Here is a 23483-nt window from a genome sequence, read left to right on the forward strand (position 1 = left end):
ATGAACGACCGGGACACGGAGGTGCTGCCCTTGCCGCCGCGGTACCGATTCCGTGACCTGCTTCTGGGCGACCAGCCATTCCCGAACGATGATAGGTAAGTGACGGAGCTGTCCGAGGTGCTGAGCCCCGCATGTACCCCCACCCACCCTCACCCTCACCGCCCTTCAACTTTCCCGGCTTCCCTGGCGAGAAGTTTTGGGTGGGCTGGGATTCGGGGCGCATCTCCCTGCAGGGGCCTGGAGCTGGACGTGGATCCCGGTGCTAGCAAGCTCCGAGGCTAAACTGTGCGAGGTGGAGGGAGTAGAGTAGGGAGCTAGTTCTGTCTCTCTGTGCGCACCCTCTCTTAGCCCCAACCCCAGCGCACCACTGATTTGGGGACCAGCCAGAACCGGACCCACTAGGACCACGGAGCCCCGCAGCCAGGCAAGGCAGTCACCAGGGGAGAGCGTCCTTCAGGCTCATTTTCAGCGTGGTCACATTTTCAGAGTGAAGGTGTTATGACGTTCCCTCACCTCAAATTCCCCTCTGTGCTTTAAGCAGGGATCAACAGAATGAATCTATGGGAATCACTCGTAAGTGGAGGGGCTTGGCAAGAAGCCAGAAAGAAATATCTTTCTGCCTTTTCCCCAAATAACTGTCTTGGGTAAACACTAGTGTTCTCGCTGTCAGCCTCAGGGGAGGCGCTTTCACACCAGCAAGGCAAGATGGTGAAGGACTCTGGTAGACTGGAGAAGGCTGGCTGGAGAGGAGAAGGCTTATGATCAGGAACTTCTACTTCTGTGTGTCACCTTCCCAAGGCTATGTCACCCCCACCCCTGGACTGGGATGCTGTTTCCCCCAAACGATGTAATTACTTGAGTTAGAACAGAAAGTACATGAGCCTGCAAATTGTCAGGACACACACTGAGCACTTAAAACAACCAACTGCTGAAATCACACTGGAAAAGAAATCACTTTTGTGAGTAGGTCAGTGTGTGGGGACTTTATGTACAGAGTGAAGCTGTGTGTGTGTGTGTGTGTGTGTGTGTGTGTGTGTGTGTGTGTGTGTGTGTGTGTTCCCAATCTTCACTGACTAGAACCAAGGCATTTGGGTCCTATGCGGGCATGTTTGTTCATTTGTCCTCTGCTATGTAGTCGGGACTTGCTTTGATTTGCTATCCTCCTGCTGAGCTCCTCGAGTGCAATTGTGTGCCCCTGCCCCTGGTTTAAAGGTGTTTTTACATTTGTGCTTTCTTGTCTTTTGAGCCAAGTGCTACAGTAACAGACAAGCCTGTCCAAGAAGGATGCCCTGGTGGTGGTCTAGTTAGCAATGTCTGTTCAGACAGTGGGAGAGATGGTTGTCTTGGCCCTGCCATCTGTAGTGGAGACTCTCTTGCCCTGCTGGGATTCTCACAGGGCAGGACTGGGGCTTTTGTGGGTCCAATTTTCTGTGCTTGACATCTTAAGTCAGCACCCCCTCCCTCATGGGTGCCTACTCCACTGGGATTTGATGAATTCCGGGAAATAGCAGCTGCGGAAGATTCTCCCAGTGCTGGGTAAGAAACAGCATCTGTCTCCCTGAAGTGCCTGGGGCCTGACTGGATAGATGCCAGTGACTGTGGTTGATGTAACTGAAAGACTGTGTGTCTCCCTTTCCAGACATGGATACTGAAGGTTTTTGTTGTCAGCTGTAGGGTGGCAGCCACAGTCTGCCTGGCAACAATCGTCTTTTGCCCCAAGGGGGTGAAAAACTGCTATCAGGTCCATGGCACTTTGTTCAGTTTTTTTGTTTTGTTTTGTTTTTGTTTTTGTTTTTGTTTTTGTTTTGTTTTGGTTTTTTTTTTGGTTTTCCGAGGCAGGGTTTCTCTGTAGCTTTGGAGGCTGTCCTCGAACTAGCTCTTGTAGACCAGGCTGGTCTCCAACTCACAGAGATCCGCCTGCCTCTGCCTCCCAAGTTCTGGGACTAAAGGCATGCACCACCACTGCCTGGCCAAATCATAAATTTTAAAACAGTAAAATTGAACATAACCAGAGCTGGCACAGCCCTTGACTCTCAGAAACCAGAACATGACCATCATCCTGAAAGATCTCTCTCCCCTTTCAAGTCACCCCCTTAGTTCTAAACCCATCTCTATCTCATGGGGCTGCTTTAGTATCAGCTGAAGAGAGCGGATGAGTCTGCCTCTCAAGACCTCCATACTCTGGCCCCTTTCAGCCCCTAGGTCCTCATCACAGACAGGTGATACAGAGATCACAGGTGGGCTGAGATCTGCCCCAGAGTACCTGTGCCCTGTGTTGTACATAGACCCAGCTCTGAGCACAGACTTCAACCTAAGGGTGGGGAGGATGGGCGTTGGGAGGTCCCTCCTGCTGGCCTGGTAGTCTTGCCATCACTCCCACCCGAGGAGCCTTGTCCCTTCTCTCCTCATCCCCCATGCCTGTCCCCTGTTCCTTCTGCACCAACACTGGTTCTCAAAAGTGAAGGATAGAACTGGGGCACTTCACAATTATGACGATGACCCAGGCAGCTGTGCCATGTGTCTAGGAGAGCTTAGTCTGGGGTACAAAGGAAGGGCAGGCTCCATCTTCCCTACCTACTCTTAGGAGTTCTCTGGAGTAGTAGGTTAGGATCCTGGGATGGGGTCTTTGGCTGCAAGCCTAATGGGTTCTTGTGCTAGGATGGTACAGCATAGACTCTCCAGGGCCCAGGGCAGTGGTCTCAGTGAGGGGACATCTGGGGTAAGTGTGAGATGCCCTGGCACAGGACAGGTGCATATTAGAGGTTTAGCCTCACCCTACTCTCCCAACCCCTAGTCTGGCTCCATAGCTAGCTCTGCAGGGAAAACATGGGGGGAGCTTCCCCCAACTCTTGGCAGGCTGTAAGCAGGCAAGAAGGGCCATGTGGGTTTCCTGTTCTCCAAGGGAATAAAGCCACTGGTGGTGAGTCACCACAGCTTCGGAGGCCTTGGAATGGAGGTGGTCAACCACCCACATGGGCAAATAAGGCTACACTTTGAGCCTGGCTACTCTTGAGGATACTGAGTACTGCACACAGCCCATGAGGGGCAGGATTGAGATCTTATCCACATTGGGAGCCCATGTAACCTTGGGTAAACTCTCACTTTCTGGGCTGAGTCTGAGTCCTGGACTCTTCTGTTGAGGAGCAGCAGTCAGAGGGAGCTTGGTGGATCCTGTCACATCCAAGTTTCTAGGCCCCTGCTCCTTATGCCACCTTATTGCTTCAGCTCCAGGCGTCCAGGGCATCTTAAGGAGGTTGGATGCTCTCTTCATCCAGAATTGCCCCTGCTAGTTCCTGATCTGGGGGACACAGCCTCATATCCTCCCTCTGAATGAATGAAGACCCCTAAGAGGATGACCCAAGAAGCCTCAGGCTGTGGTGTTGTAGGAGTATCTGAATCTCAGAGTCTTGTCCACCATCTGTGACCACCACTGGGGCTTTGTCTGCAAGACGTACAGGGCAATACCTGGCTGCTCAGAATAGCCAACCATGGGGAGATGAGACCTAGCAGGTGACCACTGGCTGGGCTCCAGGCAGGTGAGCACAGGTTTGTCCCTGGATTAGCCTGCTTAGTTCAAGCCTAAGGGGAAGTCTTCAGGGTCCAAGGTCTGTGCTGTCTCTAGCTCTCAAACATGGAGTGAGCCTCAGCTCACTTCTCTGAGGCAACAGCACTGAGTATTTTCTGGCAGAACCAGAAAATTGGGGAGGCAGGTATTGCTCTTGTTGCCAGGGCAGAAGGGCACCCCCAGTTGAGGACAGAGTCATGGGTGTGCAGAGCCTGTGGTGCCCCCTTTCCTACCCTGCCAGGATCTGAAGTGGGTCAAATTGCTCTTTGGGGACTGGGCTGGATCCTTCTCATGAGATGCAGGCCCTCCACCCAGATCTCCAAGCTGAGAGATTCAGGAAGGGTGCCTCCAGGGACAGCCCTGCACTCAGAACTGCTCACTGCTCTTGTTAATGACTGTAGAGTTGGGCTGGGCCGTGCTGCTGATGGAGTGGGGCTGAGCTGGGTGTGGAGAACTCCACTAGGATCATCAGGACCTCCTGACAAGTCCTTGTTTAGCTGGATGCCCCCTAAGTGCCCTCCCCATCCACTCTTAAATGTGCTTGCATTTGGGGCCAGAGCCTGGCTCCTCATCCCAACCACCCCCACACCCTCCTGTGCCCTGTCCTTATCCCTACCCTCGTCACACTGGGTATCACCATTCTGAACCAGAACCCCCAGGCTCTGCCTCTGCTGGGCAGCCCTGCTTGCACCCCACTCTCTGGACATTCATTCCAGGACAAGTAGCCTTCTAGCTGCACCCAAGGGCACTGGAACTAGAGTTTGTGCATGAAGTCCACAAGGGCAGCTCTAGGGTGGCAGGAGGGATTAGGGGCACCACTGCTTCTCCTTTGGGGTTCCTTGGTTCTGACTAGGAACCCTTGTGGCTCCCAGGTTAACCCACAAAAGAGGAACAGGCATCGGTATCTGAAATAGGAAGGGAGCTGGCAGGATGGAGAGTGTGGCCTGGCTTGAGCCAAAGTAATGGTGGGTGGGATATGGAGGCCATGCCTGGTCAAGGGTCCAGGAGGACAGAAAGAGTTTGAGAAGGAAGCAGGGATCCACTGGTGATGAGAACTGAGGCAACAGGCCTCATCAGGACAGGAAGGGCTGGAGTACAGGATCTGAGACTGTATCCTCCTGGGCTGGGAACCCCAGAAAGGCCTGGAGCATCCCCACCATGCTCTCGGCTTGAGCTACTCAGTCAGCTGGAGCCTCATATCTGCTGAGAGCAGGCTTCAAGGGAACTGATGGGACAGGAGATGGGAGCTGTCATAGCAGAGGACAGAACAGGGATGGTGATAGCCCTGCCAGGTGGGATCAGATTGCAGAGACAAAGTGGCCCTGGAGCAAGCTAAGTGCTTCTGCTCCACTGGCTAGCACTGGGTTTCTAGCCTTTGTTCCTGCCCAAGGCTTCTGAGCCCAGGGAAACACCAGGTGGTGCTGCCTCCCACGGGGATTTACATTTAAAATGTCATCTGGGTGCTTCCCTGGCCCTGCACAGGTTTGGCTGATGGGCAGGGCAGGCCTGGTTCTGCCTCCCTGACTTTCTCTGCACCCTCCTCTGGGTTGGTGTGCCCAGATGAGGTTATTGGGTCATCTGAGTCAGAAGGGCCAGCTCTCTGGGTTCCCAAAGCTAAGCCTGGATGTCAGTGTGCACTCCATCCTTCCGTGCCCTGTGATACCCCCTTGTGCCTCCTATATGATTGAATCAAGTCCTGGTTTGAGCAGGAAGCATGGGGATGAGGTCTGTAAGGTTCTGGAATGTTCCAAGTACTCTCAGGTGTCCCAAGCAAGATGCAGGTTGAGACTTCTCTGGGACCAGGTTTCCTCAGCTGTACATGGGGATGGGGGTTGCTCATGTCTTCACACTTAGCTATACAGGAGGTCATCTGATCTGTCCCCCTGCTGTCCCCTGGGGTCCATAATAAGGAACAGAGCCTGGGAGGTGATTCATGGAACATAGTAAAGGTCAGAGAAGCCAAATGACCCCTTGATATAGAGTTGTGGCCCCAGGATTAGTGACACCTTCCTCCTTCTGGTATCCCTGTCTGGTCATGGGCTCTGGGACTTGGGTCACTACCCCAGAGCTAGGGCCCTGGAGGATTCAAACAAGAAGGACCAACAGATGGTATAGAATAAAAGGACTAGAACACAGGGGAAATGAGAGATGTCAATACAGAGTACATCTGTGGGCTAAGAGAGTATTGTCATCACCCTGTGGGGCTATGGGTGCTGAGGAGCACCCCAGGGCCCAGGGCCCCATTCATATAAGACAGCTTTTCTCACCACCTAAGTCATACACCAGGAGTAGACTAGTCTAGTTCTGTGCATGCCTGTGATGCCCTGAGACACCCTGAGAAGTTGAATCTGGCATCTCCAGGGGCTGAATGCCTCATCTCATTCCCTGAGCCAACACAGCTAGACACATTGCTTGGCCCTCTAAGCCATGTTCTATGCCCACATCCTAGTGACTCGCTCGCATGACTCAAAATTAGATTCCTCCTGAATTAGCACAAAACAGAACCCAGAGGGCTGGTGTGGGGGTGGGGTGAGGGAGCATGGTCCTCTGTGGAGTCACCCAGAGAGGGACATTCCCCATATACCTCTTATAACCTGCGGTATGTGCCACTCTGAGCTTCTCCCTTTGAATGCAAGCAGGAGGGTACCTTGAGTCTGATCTTTGTCTTTGTCAGCTGTGGGCAGTCATGAGCAGTCATTGAATATTCCTCAGAGGCAGTTTCCAGAACAAACAGTTATTCTCAGTCTTGTAGGCCAGAAGTGTCCATCAGGTTCCCAGAGGTCAGAAATGTCCAGCAGGTGTTGGCAGGTAGGGTTCTTAGAGTGTGTTGACTATGCTCAAAAGTGTCCTCTGGGTTCTCTCCCTATAAGGGTGCTCGTCATAGGATGAGGTACATCTTAAGACCTCACTCAACCCCAATGGCCCCTACACCACCCCCTGGGAGTGGGAGCTTCGGTATAGGAAATTAGGAAGGCACAGGTCAGTTCCTTGTAGATCTGGCTGCTGCAAAAAGGCTGATGGAAACCTCTCAAGGGACTGTGGCTTCAAAGTCATTGAACTTCACAGCTTGTGCCAGGTCCCCTCGATCCCTCTGCCTGTATTCCCTCCCCCACAGTAGCATTCATAAGGTAGGTGCCCAATGTGCTGGCCCAATACTAATCTTTTATCATCCATGCACACCTGTAACACCGGGGAGATGGCTCTGTGGGGAACGTGCTTGCCTTGCAAGTGTGAGGACCTGAGATCAACCCTTAGAAACCACATAAAAGAGAGGTGTGATGGCTGCTTCTTGTGTCCCAATACTGGGAAGCAGAAACAGGGATTCTCTGGCCAGACAGTCTTGCCTAATTCGTGAACTCCAAGCCAGTGAGTGACCCTGTCACAAAGGTGGAACAGTGAAGTGCTCCTGAGTATGGCACCAAAGGGCTATCTGGTTCTACACACATGTGCACATGTATCTATACACAACACACACACACACGCACGCACGCACGCACGCACGCACGCACGCACACACGCACGCACGCACACAGTTGCAAGCACTCATATGAGCAGCAACTTCTCAGGTTTCTCAGACACATGGTCACCAGTGAGGGGCAGGCTCTTAGAAGTAGACATTGCTGGGGCCACATAGCTGACCAGGATGAACTGGGAATGTAGGATGGGTGAAGGTGCTCCAAGGCAGGCTGAGGACTTGTGTGAGACTCTTCATCACTCTGTGCTAGGCAGGGAAGCCACTAACTAGCAAGTCAGGCAGATCCCAGCTATGCAGAGTCCAGGGTACTGTCCCTGGGCCTCGAGTCCCATGAAGTGTTTGGACACTCAGAGACAGAGAACACCCTGGGAACAGAGCCAGTCTCAGCAACTGCATGGTGGGGTTCTGAGCCCAGAAGCTCCCTTATCCATCTTCTGTTGCTTCAGATATGGGCACAGCTACATGTTCAGGGTCTGGTCCATGAGGGCTCCTGTTTTGCTCCACCTCTCCATCCGCACCCCTCTTCAGCAAGTGCCACTTGGCTCTCCCAGGAAGATAGAGCTCTCTTGCCCCTCAAGGCCCTGGCAGACTCAACACAAAGGCCTCATTCTGTCCCACTGTCAACTTGATTAATTTACATAGGCCCAGTATGGGAAAGAGAGTTGGATCTACGTCTCCATACTCTTGAGTCTGGCAGTAGCTGTAATGTCCTCAGAGAAAGATGTGGCATCGGGCTAGGCAGTTCCCACCCACAGGTACCAAGGTTGTTTCTGCCCTCCCAGGCTTCAGATCAACAACTGTGAGGTCCTGGCCCCTTTCCCTGTAGTGTCACTATGACACCTGGCTTGCCTCACATTCACCTTTTGGCAGGAGATGGGGGCCTCTGGAGAGTCAAGGACCACCCATATAGTTAATGGGTCTGCCTGTGACCCTTTCCCAGGTCACTGAATGAAAACTTTCAAAACATGTCCATAGCCAGTTCCTGGGACCAGACACTGTTGGTGCTGCCTTCCTGGGTTCCCTGACCATCATGAAAGCAGGTTTGTGCCCATTTCCCGCTATGAGCACTCAGCCTGCTGACACTTGGACTCAAGGTTCATGAGACCTTGAAGTGGCCATACCTGGCTCTTACCCACAGAACCAAGATGATAGTGTGTGCTGCTTCCAGCTGTGAGCACAGTAGCTAAATGGCAGCCTCTGGCCAAGTATGAAGTTTTCTGGCTGCAAGTATCTGATGACCTCTTCATGGGGGGGGGGTCAGTTTCTCCTCTAGCTATGTGTTCTTCGTAAGCTGGACTCTAGATCTGAGGCCTGCTAGACCAAACTTGCCTGATGTTGGTACCATTGTGATTTGTATGTTGCCTCTGGGCTTGGGTAGCCCATTAGACTTGGCCAGATGGCAGTTTTATCACCACAAGTTCACCATAAGAGACAGCGCCTCTTCCATGCACCTAAGGACTTTGGGCCCCCTGTAAATATCTGTCCCCACCCATCCTGACATTCCCTCAGGATCGGGGCTATATGCCTTCTTCCTTCTTTTCTTTTTCTTTTCACTCTTTCTTTCTTCCTTTCTTTCTTTCTTTCTTTCTTTCTTTCTTTCTTTCTTTCTTTCTTTCTTTCTTTTGAGACAGGGTTTCTCTGTGTATCTCTGGCTGTCCTGGAACTCACTTTGTAAACCAGGCTGGCATTGAACTCCGAGAGACCCACTTGTCTCTGTCTCCCAAGGGCTGGGATTAAAGGCATGCACCACCACTGCCCTATGCCTTCTTATTTCTTGATTTACCAACCTCAGCCTCAATCTAAATCAGCCTTGATCATTAGGGAGGGCTAGTTGTGCACCCAAAAATATAATTCCTTCCAAAGACACCCCCACACACACTTTTCAATTGCTAGCTGTACTGGCTAGTTTTGTGTGTCAAATTGACCACTAGAGTCATTAGAGAGGAAGGAGCCTCAGTTGAGGAAATGCCTCCTTGAGATCCAGATATAAGGCATTTGCTCAATTAGTGATCAATTCGGGAGGGCCCAGTCCATTGTGGGTGATGCCATCCCTGGGCTGATGATCCTGGATTCTATAAGAAAACAGGCTGAGAAAGCCATGAGGAGCAAGTCAGTAAGCAGCACCCTCCATGGCCTCTGCATCAGCTCCTGCCTCCAGGTTCCTGCCCTGTTTGAGTTCCTGACCTGACTTCCTTCAGTGATCAACAGTGATATGATAAGTCACATAAACCCTTTCTTCCCTAACTTCTGTTTTTGTCTCAGTGTTTTGTTACAGCAATAAAAGCCCTTACTAAGACACTAGTTCTCAAGTAAGGAAGTTCAATGTGATCCCACTCAATGACAGAGATAGCTCCCGTATCCTCTCTGAGAATCATGTACTAACCCTGGAGTTATGTTTACTTGCCATGTGTGACACCTTGTGTTAATATCACTGTGCTGATCCTGAGGTCCTGTGACCATATACTACAGAAGACACTTCGCTAGTGGGATTAAGAGCCTTGTGAGATGGCTTTTAGGATTCTCTGGGTGGCCTGATACCATCTAGGGTCTCCTAATGGAGAGACAAGAGGACCAGAGCAGAGTCAGAAGTTAATGTTATAATGGAAATGAAGGGAATCAGAGGCCCCCACAGTGAGAAACACACATGGTCACTAGAAACTGGAAAAGGCAAGAGTTGCCTTGCTGACTGATGTGGAGGCTGTGGGACTCCTGAACCCAGAGCTGTGAGATTCATACATGTTTCCAGCCAATGGGTTTCTAGTCTAGAATCCAGAGGAAGCCTATGCAACCTATATCAGTGATTGTCCCCTCTGATACTCAAGTGTCCTGACTCTTGAACCCTTCCAGTTGGCCTCCCTCTAACCTTGTTGGTACCCTTCCCTATCTTGTGTCCACAGATGTCCTTTGTTTGTCCTTCAAGTTCAGGAGTTGATGAGGATGAGTATCTGAGCATACTGGGTCCTGTTGCTTATTTTCATGGAATTCAGTGCATAGCTCTTCCCTCCCTCTATTGCGTGTTTCTGAATACTAAGTATATTTTAAACACTTGAGGCCTATTGGGGACTCTATCCAGGGGTCCAAAGACCTATTGGGACAGTGTTCTCCACTCCTGGATGCCTAGATTAGTGTCTGCCTTTGCCGTGTGATCAGAACCATCTGCCTAGGCAGTAACTCCATTTCCAGCCATCTCTTTGGATTCAATGTGATTCACTCTCTAATCTTGGGATGATGCCTGGGCCCTCAGGGAGCCTGGGCTTTAAACTCTGTCTCTACCTCAGTATGTGGAGATAAGCATACTTATCTGGTCTCTCAGAGTTCCTTTTATTGAACCTTCTTCTCAGTAAGCTAAGCAGTGCTTCTACCCCTAATGGCCACTTTTTTTCTGGCCTGGGATTAGGTTTTGCTGACAGCCCGGCTCTCTGTCTTTGGAGTCCTTTCTCTCACACTTGGTACAGTACGCATAGTCACACTGCTGTGCAGCTGCTGGCATTGTCCATCCCTGTTAACACTGACTCTTTAGCCCCAGTTTCTGACATCCACCTTCTACTGCCTGTCTTAATGGAGCCAAGGACTCTGGGGACTTCATATGAATGGAGTACCACAGGACCTGTCCTTTTCTGAGTCGCTTGTTTCTCAACACAACATCTATCTCTGTGGTAGCATGTGGCAGACTTCCTCCTGCTGAGGCTGAGTGGTGCCCTTTCTCATGAACTGATCCATGGCTTGTTCCTTGTTGTGCATAGACACTGGGACGCTCTCACCTCTTGTCTGTTATGTTCTCACAGGGTGAGAACTGCTTCTCTGGAACACAGAGGTAGGAAGGGCTATGTGGACCTGCCATTCTTTTTAGATCTTATGGAATATGCTTGCCTGGGGTATCTTGAAATGTCATCTGAATCCTGATGTTCCTGGAAAGGGGGTTATTTATTCCTTGGTTTCTATGACATTCATCCCACAGAGCCTCAGAGCTCCAGACTGTCCAAACCTGGCACGTGGCACCCATCTTCTCTTCTTTCCTCACTTCAGACCAGGTTCCCTGACAACTGAACACTCTCCCCTGTGTCCAGATACCAAGGAATGTGGGTCTGCTACTCTTCCCACACAAGAAACAGCACTGGACTCTGGAACCAGAGGTGATAATTGTGCTTAAAATATACCTGCTCTGGTCCATGGATTTAGCAACAAGTAGAGCAGGTCCTTGCTATCTGCCTCAGTTTCCCTGCTATCACCAAAAGGTTCTTCATATACATCAGTCCTAAGTCATGCCAGGTGAAACGTTAGACTCACCCTCTTGTCTGTTATCAGACTCTAATCAGGGACTTTGATGGACACATGAAGAAGACCCACTGTCTTCTGAGAACATAAGCACAGAGCATCCACTACAGAGGTGCCACACACACGCTGGGGCAAGCAGCTAGGCCTTTGTCCTCCTGTGCTCTGCAGATATGGTGTCTGAGCAGTCCACATGTGATTTCCTGCCATTGCTCAGCAATGCAAATGTGTTCTCTCTGAACATGGGGCCCTTATCCCCGACACTCTTGCAGCCCTCTACCCCTGCTCCTGGGTGACCATAAGTGCCTGGAAGTCCTTCCAGCACTTTCTCTGCACTGCAGCTTATCCCAGGTTATGCTGTGCCCTGTTGCCTCTTAGTTTGGTTCCCACACAGCACTTCCCACAGCATGCCCCTGTGGAGTTTCATGGTCCCTTCTTGGGTTCCTGAGAGGGGCACAGGGGCTTCCACCTGCAGGGGTACTTGGCTGGTACAAATACATCATCCCTCTAGGGCCAGCATGAGCTGTCATGAAGTGCAGTCAGGGGATGATCACATGAATATTTGCTCAGATGCTAAGGGCTGGTTTTATGAGGACTTGGAGCTGGAGCAGATAATTGGAAGAGCCAGCAAGGCAATCTTTTTTTTTTAACACAAAGACAATTTTATTCACATTTAAAGGGAAAACTGCGGGGCATGCAAGCTGTAAAAATACCCAGCTGTTGTCAGGGGAAGAAAGCAAAGGAGAGAGGGGGGAAAGTCATGCCATTTAAGGGAGCATGGGGTTCAGACACATGGTTGACAAGCAACCATGTGGTGAGGACAGAGCAAGGAGCTCTTTAGTGAAAGAGCAAGGAAGCCCAAAATATTGGGGGGAAAGCCCAAAGGGATAAGGAAGGCTTGCTTAGAGGAGAGAAAGAAATAAAGGGAAAATTATACTTTTCTGGATAATTTAGAATAGCAGGGCAACTTATGGCCCCACAAGGCTTCTGTCCCAAGCCTCTGTGCTAGTTGAGAACAGGATTCTGGGAAGAAAAAGTACAGTATCTCATTAAAGAGTTAATTATTCCACCTGTCTCTTTTGCATGGCTTAAGGTGAGCCCATCTTCCTAGGGGTGGTTCCTTAGCAGTCATTTCTCAAGGACAGTGGTGGCTCAGGTTATGGATACCCTGATGAAGCAGATCATAAACTGTGCCTTGGTTTCCCTCAGCAGTCCAGTCCACTGGCCCTCATGGTTTCTCTCTACCAGAGGCAGACAGTGCAGCCATGCCCCCCAAAAGGACTCCATCCCCTGAGTTGTTGTCTTGTTTTGCCAGGGTACATGGAGGCCCAGCAAGGCTGTGGATGAATGGTCTATCCCATGGTGAAGGGATTCAAGAAGGAGAATAGCAAAACCCCATTTTGTGAGGTCTGTGACATAAAAGTTTGTGGTGGACAAGGAGACCTGGATCTGTAGCAGCTGTTCAGGACTAGTGTGCACCAGAGAGACTCCTGTACCCAGCCAAATGTCAGATAGCCAGATGACTTCCCAGCATAGACACCCATCCACTGTGACCCACCTGTCACCTGGCTGAGTCACCTGCAGCCTCAGCTGTGAAAGGGCTAGGCTGGGCTAGGAAAACCCTATCAAGTGGCTATGGAGGTATCTCTGAACCAGTCAGTTCTCCCTGCTCTGCTCCTTATTGCTTCAGTAGTGGGGGAAGGCACTCCATCCCGCTCATGTGAGTGTAGGCCTATGTGTGTTGTGCACGGGTGTATGTGTGCACACGAATGCATGTATCTGTGGAGGCTGGGTGTCAACCTTGGTGTCTTCCTCAGGCACTTTCTATTTGTTTTTGTTTGTTTGGTTGGTTGGTTTTGGTTTTTTTGCTTGTTTGTTTTTGTATTTGAGACAAGGTCTCTTAGTGGAGTCTGGGCTGCACCAATTTGGTGAGGCTAGCTGGCCAGAAACCTCCAGGAATTTGCCTGTCTCTGTTTCCCCAGCTCTCTGATTTTAAGTGTGTGTTATCACAGTGTATGACTTTTATTTTAAATATTTGTGCTGGGAATTGAACACAAGTTCTCCTGCTTGCATGTCAAGGACTTGAATCACTCTGAGCCACCTCCCCAGCTTCTGCTAGGGTTGTGAGGCAATACTGTGCAAGTCCCCTGGCTCAGACAAATACCCTGTATCTGGAACTGCCACACACAAGATGGGGAGTCATTGCACTAGCATTCAGCCCTCAGTAACTGCCCTTTGTGGGCTGAACCTTGACAGCTCTGGGATAGGATTGGAGGATGAGAACCCTGAATGTCTGAAGGAGGGAAGATAGGTACACACTTACCATTTCCCATCTGACCAGAGGCCTGGGCTCACTTCACTTGGTAGGGGTTGGAAGATGGGTGAGTCTTCCTGCCATCCTGAGCAATAGATGGTGGTTCCCAGGAGACGCGCAGTACCTTATGATGTGGACACATGCCCAGCAGAGATGGCTATCTCCTCTCTCCACCAGACTTCCTCTGGGGGTGAGCTGCCAAGGGCCACATGAGCTGTCACCTACACTACCCTTCCTGCATCCTCTCCCTTCAGCGCCGTGACCATTATCACCATTACTATTACTTCTGGAAGGAGTGGGGGTAGGACAGCTGTACACTGGAACCGTGTCCTCCTTGAGGCATCCAGGTTGGGACAAGAGCCTGGGGCCGACCTTGGAGCACCAGGAGCCAAGACGACGCCCTTCCCTACTCCGGATCATTCCACTGTGCTGCGCGTTGAGGGTGAGGAGTGCGGTGGTTGCGCCCGGCGCCGCCCCCGCCACAGCCACCCGCGCCAAGCGCTCCCGCAGGATGGCGCGGGCCAAACTGCCTCGCTCGCCGTCCGAGGGCAAGGCGGGTCCGGGGGACACCCCAGCCGGCGCTGCAGCCCCTGAAGAGCCGCATGGGCTCAGCCCTCTGCTGCCTGCCCGCGGTGGGGGCTCCGTAGGCAGCGACGTGGGCCAGAGGTAGGGACGCTTGCGGGGGACCAGGACCCCGCGGGAGGGGCTTCGCATCGCTTGCATTTTATCTAGCACGGGCTCTGCTCCCCCACGCCTGGCGTTGCCTATAGCCTGGGAAGAGGGCGCCCTGGCGCCCCACCACCCCTTGACTGCAGCCTGGCCTGGGGAGACTTAGACCCTGGCCCCTTGCTTAGGGGCTAAACCTAGGGCCCTGCAAGTATGGCCTGGGCTCTGGGCCATGTGGTCCTGGCCCACACTGCTCCAGGAAGCCCCACTCGGGTGGGTTCAGCGAGGAACACTATGGAGAGGTAGGCACTTCAGAGGTGAGCAGCGGAGGCCCAGGCAGGCTACATAGGAAACTGGCTGCGGGGGGGGGGGGCGCAGTAAAGGCATGAGCATGCTGATCCCAGCATGGTTGGGCAGCCTGGATGCAGGAGGCTTTTGCAGAAGGGAGCCCACCCTTTTCATCCTCCTGCAAGCTCCAGGTAGGATGTGGCACCCCATTTCATGGATGAGGACACTGAGGTCTCTGCAGCTGCCAATCTCTAGCTGTCACCTGCCTGTGCCAAGAACTCTGCTGGCTGCTGCGGGGGGGTGGGGAGTTGAAATGAACCAGACCTGGCCTGGTGTGGGCACATCGTGGGCTTGAAGCCTGTTCTGGTAGCGGTTGGGGCAGGGCTGGATGGGACCAGTTCAGGCAACTTCCTGGGCACTGGCTTTGAAGATGAACAAGAGTTGGCAGGGCCTTCTGGACAGGGGGATGGTGAAAACCCTGGGTGGGGTGCCAGTGCTGGGTCAAGCCTGATGGGTTGGCAGTGGCTGGACCCAACAGATGGCTCAACTAAGGTGATCAAAGCAACCCCCCTTCCTCCCTTGCCTCCCCCATTTATACCAGTTTCCTGTTTCTCACATGGGAAGGCTGATGCCACCCTGTTCCCATTTGCCAGAAGTGGCTCTTGAGGGGCCTCCCACAGCTGACAGGCAGCTCAGGGCAAGAAGATAGTTAGTGCTTCTCAAGGCTCTAGGGACCCATCTTGGCCTTTTCCTACTCTTAGTGGACACTGTGGGCCAGTAATCCTGGAAGCTCCCTTCCCAGCCTATCTGGCCCCATGAGAGGTGAGCTGCAGGGATGGCAATTCTGCCCAGCTTTGCAGCCCAGAGTGCAATGCTCCTGTAGCCACCTCTTCCAGGAAGCCCTTCCCCATTTGCACTTCTGCGTGTGGCTGCCCTTGACCCTGTAGACCATAAGCTGAGCTGTTGGCCCTTTAACAAGGATGGCCCCTCTCCCTGATTTGCAGGGTCCTTGCCAGCCTCTTTCTGCAGAGCAGAGAGACAGGAATTGTCCACCCAGCTGGGCCCAGGCAGCACCTGGGCCTCTGGCTGGCATCTGAACACCTGCTGTGATGAGCAGTTGGGAGCCAAGGCAGATCTGACATTAGGAATCGGGTTTACTGAAGTTTCCAGGCAAGATCATGGGCCAAGACTTGTCCTTGCCCTGTGTCCTATATCTGGGCTGCTGTCCAGGAAGTTAGAGCCTGGTGCCTCTCCACCACTGGGAAGGTAGAGAGGCAGAGAGAGGAGAGAAGTATCTTTATGGCCCCATGCATGTCCACAATGGCGGTGTGACCCTGCCCATATAGTCCCTGAAGCACTACACTTTCTCATAGAGACAGTGGGCCTGGTGTCCATCCGTCTCACTTACCCAACCTGACCCTTCTTTCTCGGTCTCCTGTTGAGGTTTAAAATGGTTAGTAAATGTGATCTGGGGAGAGGGGTCTCTATTCCAAAGTTTTGGAACCCAGGAAAAGCTGAATCATTAGTGAACCTCTCAATGGGTTAGGTGCTGGGTCCCTTCTACACCCCTAGATTCACTGGACTTGAGGCCCTCCCACCTGTCCTCCCTGTGGACCCCCCTCAGCCCCATCTGCTTCCTTGGGGATAAAAGGGGGTGCATGTTCAAGGAGAAGTAGCTGGAAGGCTGGGGAGTAGGGCAGAGCCTCTGCACAGGCAGGTCAGAAGCCATACCTGAGCTGTGCCCATGGGGCTAGGATTGGAGAACAACTGGAGGGGTCAGAAGACAAAGACAGTCCTAGAAATTGTCCCTAGTGGCATATGTTGGGAATCTCTGGAGGCTCTAAGTGACGGGTCACTAGTGTATTTTATAGTCGGTAGCAGGACCAAGAGAGCAGGTATCCCAGAGTGCTGTGGTGACTGTGTTGTGGGTAGAAGGCTACAAATGACTTAGGAGGTGAGCCCAGGGCACATGGGGTCTCCATATCCCAGGAAGAGGAAAGGGTTTGAGATTTCTACAGATGCTTCCATGGGGAGTTTCTGGGCCAAGAATTGTCTATCCTTTGACACCCCTGGGGTCTTAATGTAAGGTGTAGAGGTGGGGAGAGCCAAAGGTGCTGGGATGGAGTTGGGGCAGGCCTGATGGATGGTGCAGAGGCTTGGCTTGGTCGGGGCCTGCTTTTCATCCCTGGGGCTCCAGAGAATAGCCACTTGCATTGCCATGTCCACTCCCCGCCCATACCCACACACAGTCTTCACTGGGGCCACCCCTTTGAGACTATAACATAGAGAAGCTCTCAGTCCACTGAGGGAAGACAGCAGGAGAAGGGACCTCCCATCAGAGCACAGCCCAGGAGTAGAGTCCGGGACAAGGGCTCCAGGAATCCCCCTCCCCAGTGACATCCCTCCTGCTTTTGATTTGGCTGGTCTAGGATCAACTGTCTACTTCTGAGCTGAGCCTGTCCAATACTTGCACACCCATCACAGCTGCCCCAAAGCCAAGTGTTCTGAGAACTAAGACCCCTACCTCATGGCTTTGTGACCTTTCCCCAGGACTTTCCAGTCCCTGTGTCTTCAACCTTCTTCCTAGCCAACACATGTCTGCCTTGAATCTGCACTCCAAGACCCCATCTTGACACCTCCGGACACCGTCTACTTCTTTACATTCACTACCTCCTTGGGGACACAGCTTCACCCTCTGTGACATCAAGTCTCTCAACAGTCAGGCAGACTTCGGGTCCACTCCATTCCCAGGATCCTTCCCTGACCATCATATGTCAGTGATACCCCCCAAAAAGCTGAGGCCGTCACAAAGCAGCTTCTTAGGCTCGCACATTGCCTTGATATTCTGAGAAGTCCGCAGCCTGTCAGTCCAGCTGCAGGGAGCAGAATTTCTCCCCATCCCCAGCTTCATGCACCCTAATATTCTTGGGCTCAGGATATGATCCCATGGATCTTTCTTGCTGGCATGTCCTTGTTCTCTGTGTTCAGAACCTCATGGGCCCTACAACCCTTAAGACCATGGACCCTCCCCTGCCCCAAGTGGCTCCATTGAATGGCCTTCATACAGCTCCCCTAACCCTTTCTAGGCTCCCAAGTGCCTCACTCCCTACTCTTGACAGTTGGACACACCCCAGCTTTACACACCACACCCCAAGACCTCTGGGGCTTGCCTCAATTGATACCCTATTACTTCTACAGTTAACAGTTTGTTCAGCTCTCTCCCCCTTCCTGGTACGCTGATATTGAAATATATGTGAATACTGGGCTCAGGTATAGGGTGCACTCCTTCCTGATCCCTCTAATGGACACAGGTTTCCTTTTTAAGTGTGTTGAGTTTGTGGGGGCTGTCACAGACTGGGGGTGGAAGCCATATAACTTGATCTTCTCATGGTTTGGGGAGCTGGATGTGAGTGGGCTACTCCCCCTCATTCAGGCCATCCTCCCATGTAGTCACGAAGTCTTCTCTCTCTGCCCATCTCTGTGGCTTGAGTCTTGAACTCTTCCTACTAGTATATTAGCCAGTCTGTGTGGGGTCCACCCATAGGACCCCATTTTAACTTAATTTCTGCAATTTTTCCTAATATAGTTAAATTATACTCTGAGATACCAGGGGTCATGGCTATAGCCTATGAATCTGGGGTATATAACCCAGTGAAGAATAAGCGGACCCCTTGTTTGCTGATAGGAACCTCCCTGACATGAAATTAATTATCTGGATGCACAAATGTGCCCCCTAAGGCTCAGTGCTCATAGGGTGCAGAGAGAAGTGGACCCCCCCCCAATACCCTGACCTCCCATCAGCCCAGAAGAGTTCTAGGAAGGTGCCTTGCTGAACTTGACCCTTTATGGTTCAAGTCGGGTATGCCTGTGTCTACCCAGAGGCTCCTGTGGGGATCCCCAGGCTCTAAAGGAAGCAACAGGCTATGGGCACAGAGATGAATCCAGATTGTAGCCCTCATTCATTCTATGCCATAGCTACTTAGGGCTGTCATGCTGATAAGGAAGGCATAGTGGTACCTAGGTCACTAGTTGCCGGCATTGATCCTGCCAGGCCATCTTGGGTTTGTTTGGGTGTTCCAAGTGAATCTGCCTTCATTGCTACCACTCCCTGCCTCTGCAGCTCTCCTGGCAGGTAGCTCGGGTGCCTGACCTCATATTCCCCGGCACCAGCCCTCGGCAGGGTTTGCATCAGCCAATGATGCCCTGCTCCTTACACACAGGCCATTGTCCTTTAAGGGGAAGATCTGAACCAAGTAACACTGCAGAGGTGGGGACTGCCCAGACAGTGGGGATGTAGTCTCTTCAGAATACAGCAGAGTCACCTTGTCCCAGCCTCAGCCACTCGTGTATACAACATGGCTCAGGAGCCTAGATGGTTGGTGCCCATGCAGATGGGGACTGGTCTGATGTAGGGAGCAGATCTGGGTTGTGAGCAGGCCTGGTCCTCCATGCTAGATACCGCATGACCCTGTTCTCATTGTAGCAAGCCACAACTCTGCCAGGCTCTTCAGACCTTCATCTTAGATCTTGCAGCAGAGCTGGGGCTAGGAAGGGAATTTCAGCTACACAAAGAGGCAAGGCATCTGTAAGCTCCCAGGAACCCCCAAACTTCACACCCTATTAAAACTGGGCTCCCCTATACTGTACAGAGCTGTCCGGTCATTGCCATACCAGTGGGGACATTGATTCTGCCAAGCATATGTCCATCCTTCCCCTTGTACACCCAGGGGCCAGGAGGGACCACATATTGGAATGTGAAGAAGGATACTGGCCTCACAGAGGTCCCAACGCAGGTTGTACAGGATGCTGCCCGAGGTCTTCAGTGATCTCTGCTGAATATTTGTTTTCTCGCCTGGAGAACAGTTGCTTTGAGAGAGGTCCACTGAAGTCCTTGGTTGGAGGGGCTGGCCCAGAACTGCATGAAGTCAGTACCCAACACAAACTGGAACTCCTGAGCTGCTGACCTCTATCACCCTGACTCTGAGCCCCCCTTCCATGGCAGCATAGTCTAGGGAAACTCAAGGTCAGGTTGTCTAGAGCTGGCCAGGTAGAGGAGTGCACTTCAGTCACCCAAGAAACACCAGCTCCCAGTCCTGGCCTGCCCAGCTACAGGAAACCAAGAGACAGGGCATCCAAGGTTTCCTGTGCCCAGCAGTGACCCTGTATAGGGACTACTCAGTTGTCTTCAGCTTCTTCTGTTACAGAGCTGCTGGAAGGGCCACTGCTGGACACAGAGTCACAAAGAGGCCCGAGATAGGCTTAGCATTGAATTGGGAGAGCGGCAGATCTTTGTCTCTTGGCCAAAGGTAGGGCCTGTCCTGGTTGTGGTTTGTCACTCCCTCTGGCCAGAGTGCAGAGCCTGCATGTGCCAGCACCTATGGCCTCTGTTGCTTTCTCCAGTTCCGAGGGGTAGGCCTGGCTTCTGCCTGCCTTGCATGTAAGGCTGCCTGCCCTGACACTACCTGTCATGCCTGAGGCTCCATTGGTTACAGGTGTGTGTGCTTCTGGCATACCCCCATTGCTCTGGGTTGCTGCCTGGAGTCCTAATATGTCCTGGGGCCCCATTCACCTTCTATGTTGATGTGTCCACTCTGTCTCCAGGGTTCATGTGGAAGATTTCAGCCTGGACTCTTCCCTCTCTCAGTAAGTGCTTCACAGGGGAGAGACTGTCTCAGGGACAGATGCATCCGCATACCCCTGAGGACCAGCCCCATTGGAAAGGCTACTCTTGCCCAATACCAAGGGTCAAGAACCAGGCAGAAAAATGACAGTGTTGGTTAGCACTCCCCAGGACCAGCAGGTTCTTCTGGGGCTGGGGCTGGAGATACATGATTAATGGTCCCCTTGGGAAGAATCTGCAGGCAGGAAATGGACTCCCCAGAGGTGGATGCCTGTCTTAGTTACTTGTCTATCGCTGTGATAAGACACCACAACCAAGGTAATTTATAGAAGAATTGACTGGGGATTACAGTTTCAGAGGTTAGACTCCCAAGAAAGCTCCCTTGCCAGGAGAGTTAGTTTGAGAAGCTAGTGCCCATTTTCCCAGGCCTCTCTGGATCCCTTCTCTCAGTTTCCCAAGTGGAGATGAGGACCCATAACTGGCCAGCCCAACTCCCCTGCCTACCCCCAGGCTCGATGGGGCTGAGACCTGGAGCATTATAGGGGGGCCTTCCTGGGGAGCTTGACTAAGACAGCAGGGAGAAGCTAGGAGAGCTGTGAGCCCCACCTGGTCCTTCAAGAAGGATCCACAGCCACAGGAGGATGCCACAAATAGAGTTCTACTGAACTCCCCTGGGGATTTTGAAGGCTTGGGGTTGGCAGTCATCAGATCTCTTCCCACTTGGCTGTCCCTCTGCAGATACAGGAAGGAACAGCTGCCCCTGGCAGCCTGTTCTGGGCCCCTCTTACCCACTCACCCAAGAAGCCAGTACCATGGCTATGCCCTCCAGCTCCTCAGCAGGATAGGTCATGTGTTTTGCTCCGGCTCACACTGGTGGTTGGACCTGTGCCCTGTCTAGTGTCTGTAGGCATGATTGGTGTGTATGTAGCCAGGCTGTGAGTTTGCAGTGTGATACATGGAACAATCTAGGCCTGAGGTGGCTTTCTGGCCGCACTAACTTTCATACCCACACCAGCACCATGAGGTTCTAGTCCTGGGCCCCATACCCATTATCTCTCACTGTACCTCTCTCTGAGCTCATTCCCAAGGGACACAGTTGGATACATCTTAACTGATGAAGCACTTAGATCTTGTAGTTACTCTGTGATGCTATGGGAAGCAGCTCCCATCATTATTCCCATTCCCAGGAATGGGAGGAAGCTAAGCTAAAAGGCAGGTGAGAGGTAGAGCCTGCATCTGTCTGGCTTCCCAGTGGGCACTGGCTCTCAGTCCTTAGACTCTGCCTGCTGGACCAACACAGTTTCTATGACTCCCAGGAGCTTCATAAAGGCCCCAGGATACCTTGAGCAAGAGCTTTGAGAGGTGCAGATCATCCCCAAACTCACTATGCTCCTGTGTCTGTGCCCTGTGTCTTCATCTTTCGCTAGGGTGGACACACATCCTGTCTTAAACACAGATTGGAGTAAAATGGATAGTTTTAATCCCTGTTTTGTGTGGTGCTAGAGGAAGTGAGTGACCACAATTTATTAAAAATTCAAAAGTAAATGAAGACTCATTGATTTCCCTGGCATTGTAGAGCTCTGACTTCAAGGAGCCAAGCAGGCCTTGTGGCTCCTCCAGGAGAACACCTTCAGCCATAAGAGGGCACTGCCCACGAAACACCTGGGGCCATCCAAATGGGTGTTGGCAGCCTAATGGGCAGCCCTTCTGGGAGGTGGCTGTGTTCTGCTCATGGGGTGTCATTAGTCAGGGTCACACTGGTTCAGGGACGATGTCATTAGTCAGGTCAGCTTTCCAGAGCTGGGGGAGGGTGCCAGCAAGGGGCGGGGCTGAGTATCACAGGTTCCTAGTTGTTCACTGAGCAGCTCAGTGGCCATGGTGGCTTCTTGGTCTTCACAGGTGGCTGAGTTTTCTGATCTCAAGTTGCTCCTGAGAAAATGACAAGAAGGGCAGGAGGCAGCCTTGAGAGGGCCCAGGACCCTGGAGAATGGAGCTGGAAAAGTGGTCATGGGCATGGGGTGGAGAACTGAGTGCTCAGGGAACCTGGGGGCTGGGGGCAGTGGTCAGACACAGTGGGGAAGCAGCAGGGGATTTCCAACAGGAATGTCCCACAAGAATGTCTAGTGAGATGAAGCAGCAGGGTGCAGGGACAGAGGGAGGGTCACACACACACACACACACACACACACACACACACACACACACACACACACACACCAGTTGAATTTAGTTCCTACTTTCTTCCTGCCTCTTAGGGATTAAACTCATAACACATAGCACCTTAACTTCACCATGTCTACATTGACACAAAATAGCAGAGAGGAGTGAACATCAAGCCCAGCCACTGGGGGCACACCAGTGGAATTTAGTGCCTTGATCTGGCAGGTGGCAGAAGCCTCCTGTCACCATCCCTGATGCCCCTACATTTAGGGGTGTCATGGGAGTAGAGCCAAAGATAGGAGAGGGGAACCACAGTGGATCAGAAAGGCTGTGGTCTGATAGAGACTGCTGCCTTGTTGCCTTGGCACCTGCTGAGGGGGCTGTTGTGGGGGGGGGCTGGGCATGTGGAAGACCCTCCCATCATTGATGCCTTTATTGTAGAGGAGGTGGGTGTACAGGAGAGTGATCTGCAAGCTTCGTGCATGCTTATAGGTTACAGGTGGTCCCTCAAGCCACCTGTTGACTCCCCTGCCCCCATCCCTGCACAGCCTGTCCACCTAGTTTCAGACCCCTTCAAAGAGAAAGGTGCACAGCAAAGTGTACTGAGGTACAGTAGGGATGTTGTATAAAGTCAAGTTCAGAAGTATAGTGGGATATACCAGGGTACACCAGCCAATAGCACTAGGTTGGTCCCTACTTGCCTACTTGTTGTGCAGTCCAGGGTGGACCCAGTCATTGCCCTGCACCAAGCCCCAATTGTGCCTTGGTTCAAGTGAGAGGACAAGGCTCTTGGATCCTCAGGGAACTCTGTGACCAGAGAACCACTGTGACCCAGGCTGCTCCCCCAGCCCACAGACAGGACACTTGGCAAAACTGCTGTGCACACTGTGATCTGAGCTCACCAGGCTTCAGAGGTGGTTATTAGATTTTAAAATATATTTTATTACCTTTATTTATTTGTTTATTTGGTGTGTGCTTGTTGGGGCGTGCATGTACTATAGCATGCATGGGAAGGTTGGTTGTTGTGGAATATTAGTTAAATATTGGTTACAATTAGTTATGCTGTGGAATATTTGCTTAATGATGCAAAGATGTGTTGAATTCTTTTATGTTGCATTTGTTT

At 52.0% G+C, this 23483-nt stretch overlaps 1 protein-coding gene across 5 annotated transcripts in view; it reads left to right on the forward strand.

Annotated features, from left to right (window-relative positions):
- Positions 1 to 23483, forward strand: part of Kcnt1 (potassium sodium-activated channel subfamily T member 1) — a 56612-nt gene continuing 33129 nt past the window's right edge. For 2 of the 5 annotated variants that reach the window (XM_027422919.2, XM_035446767.1), the window contains exon 1: positions 1 to 95. In XM_027422919.2, coding sequence (XP_027278720.1) covers positions 1 to 95 — 95 coding nt within the window. Of the gene's footprint in view, positions 96 to 14137; positions 14293 to 20181; positions 20224 to 23483 lie in introns of those variants that run through there. The other 3 variants (XM_035446766.1, XM_035446765.1, XM_027422914.2) reach the window with 3 other exon arrangements.

This window comes from Cricetulus griseus, chromosome 6, assembly GCF_003668045.3.
Source record: "Cricetulus griseus strain 17A/GY chromosome 6, alternate assembly CriGri-PICRH-1.0, whole genome shotgun sequence".
Lineage (NCBI taxonomy): Eukaryota > Metazoa > Chordata > Mammalia > Rodentia > Cricetidae > Cricetulus > Cricetulus griseus.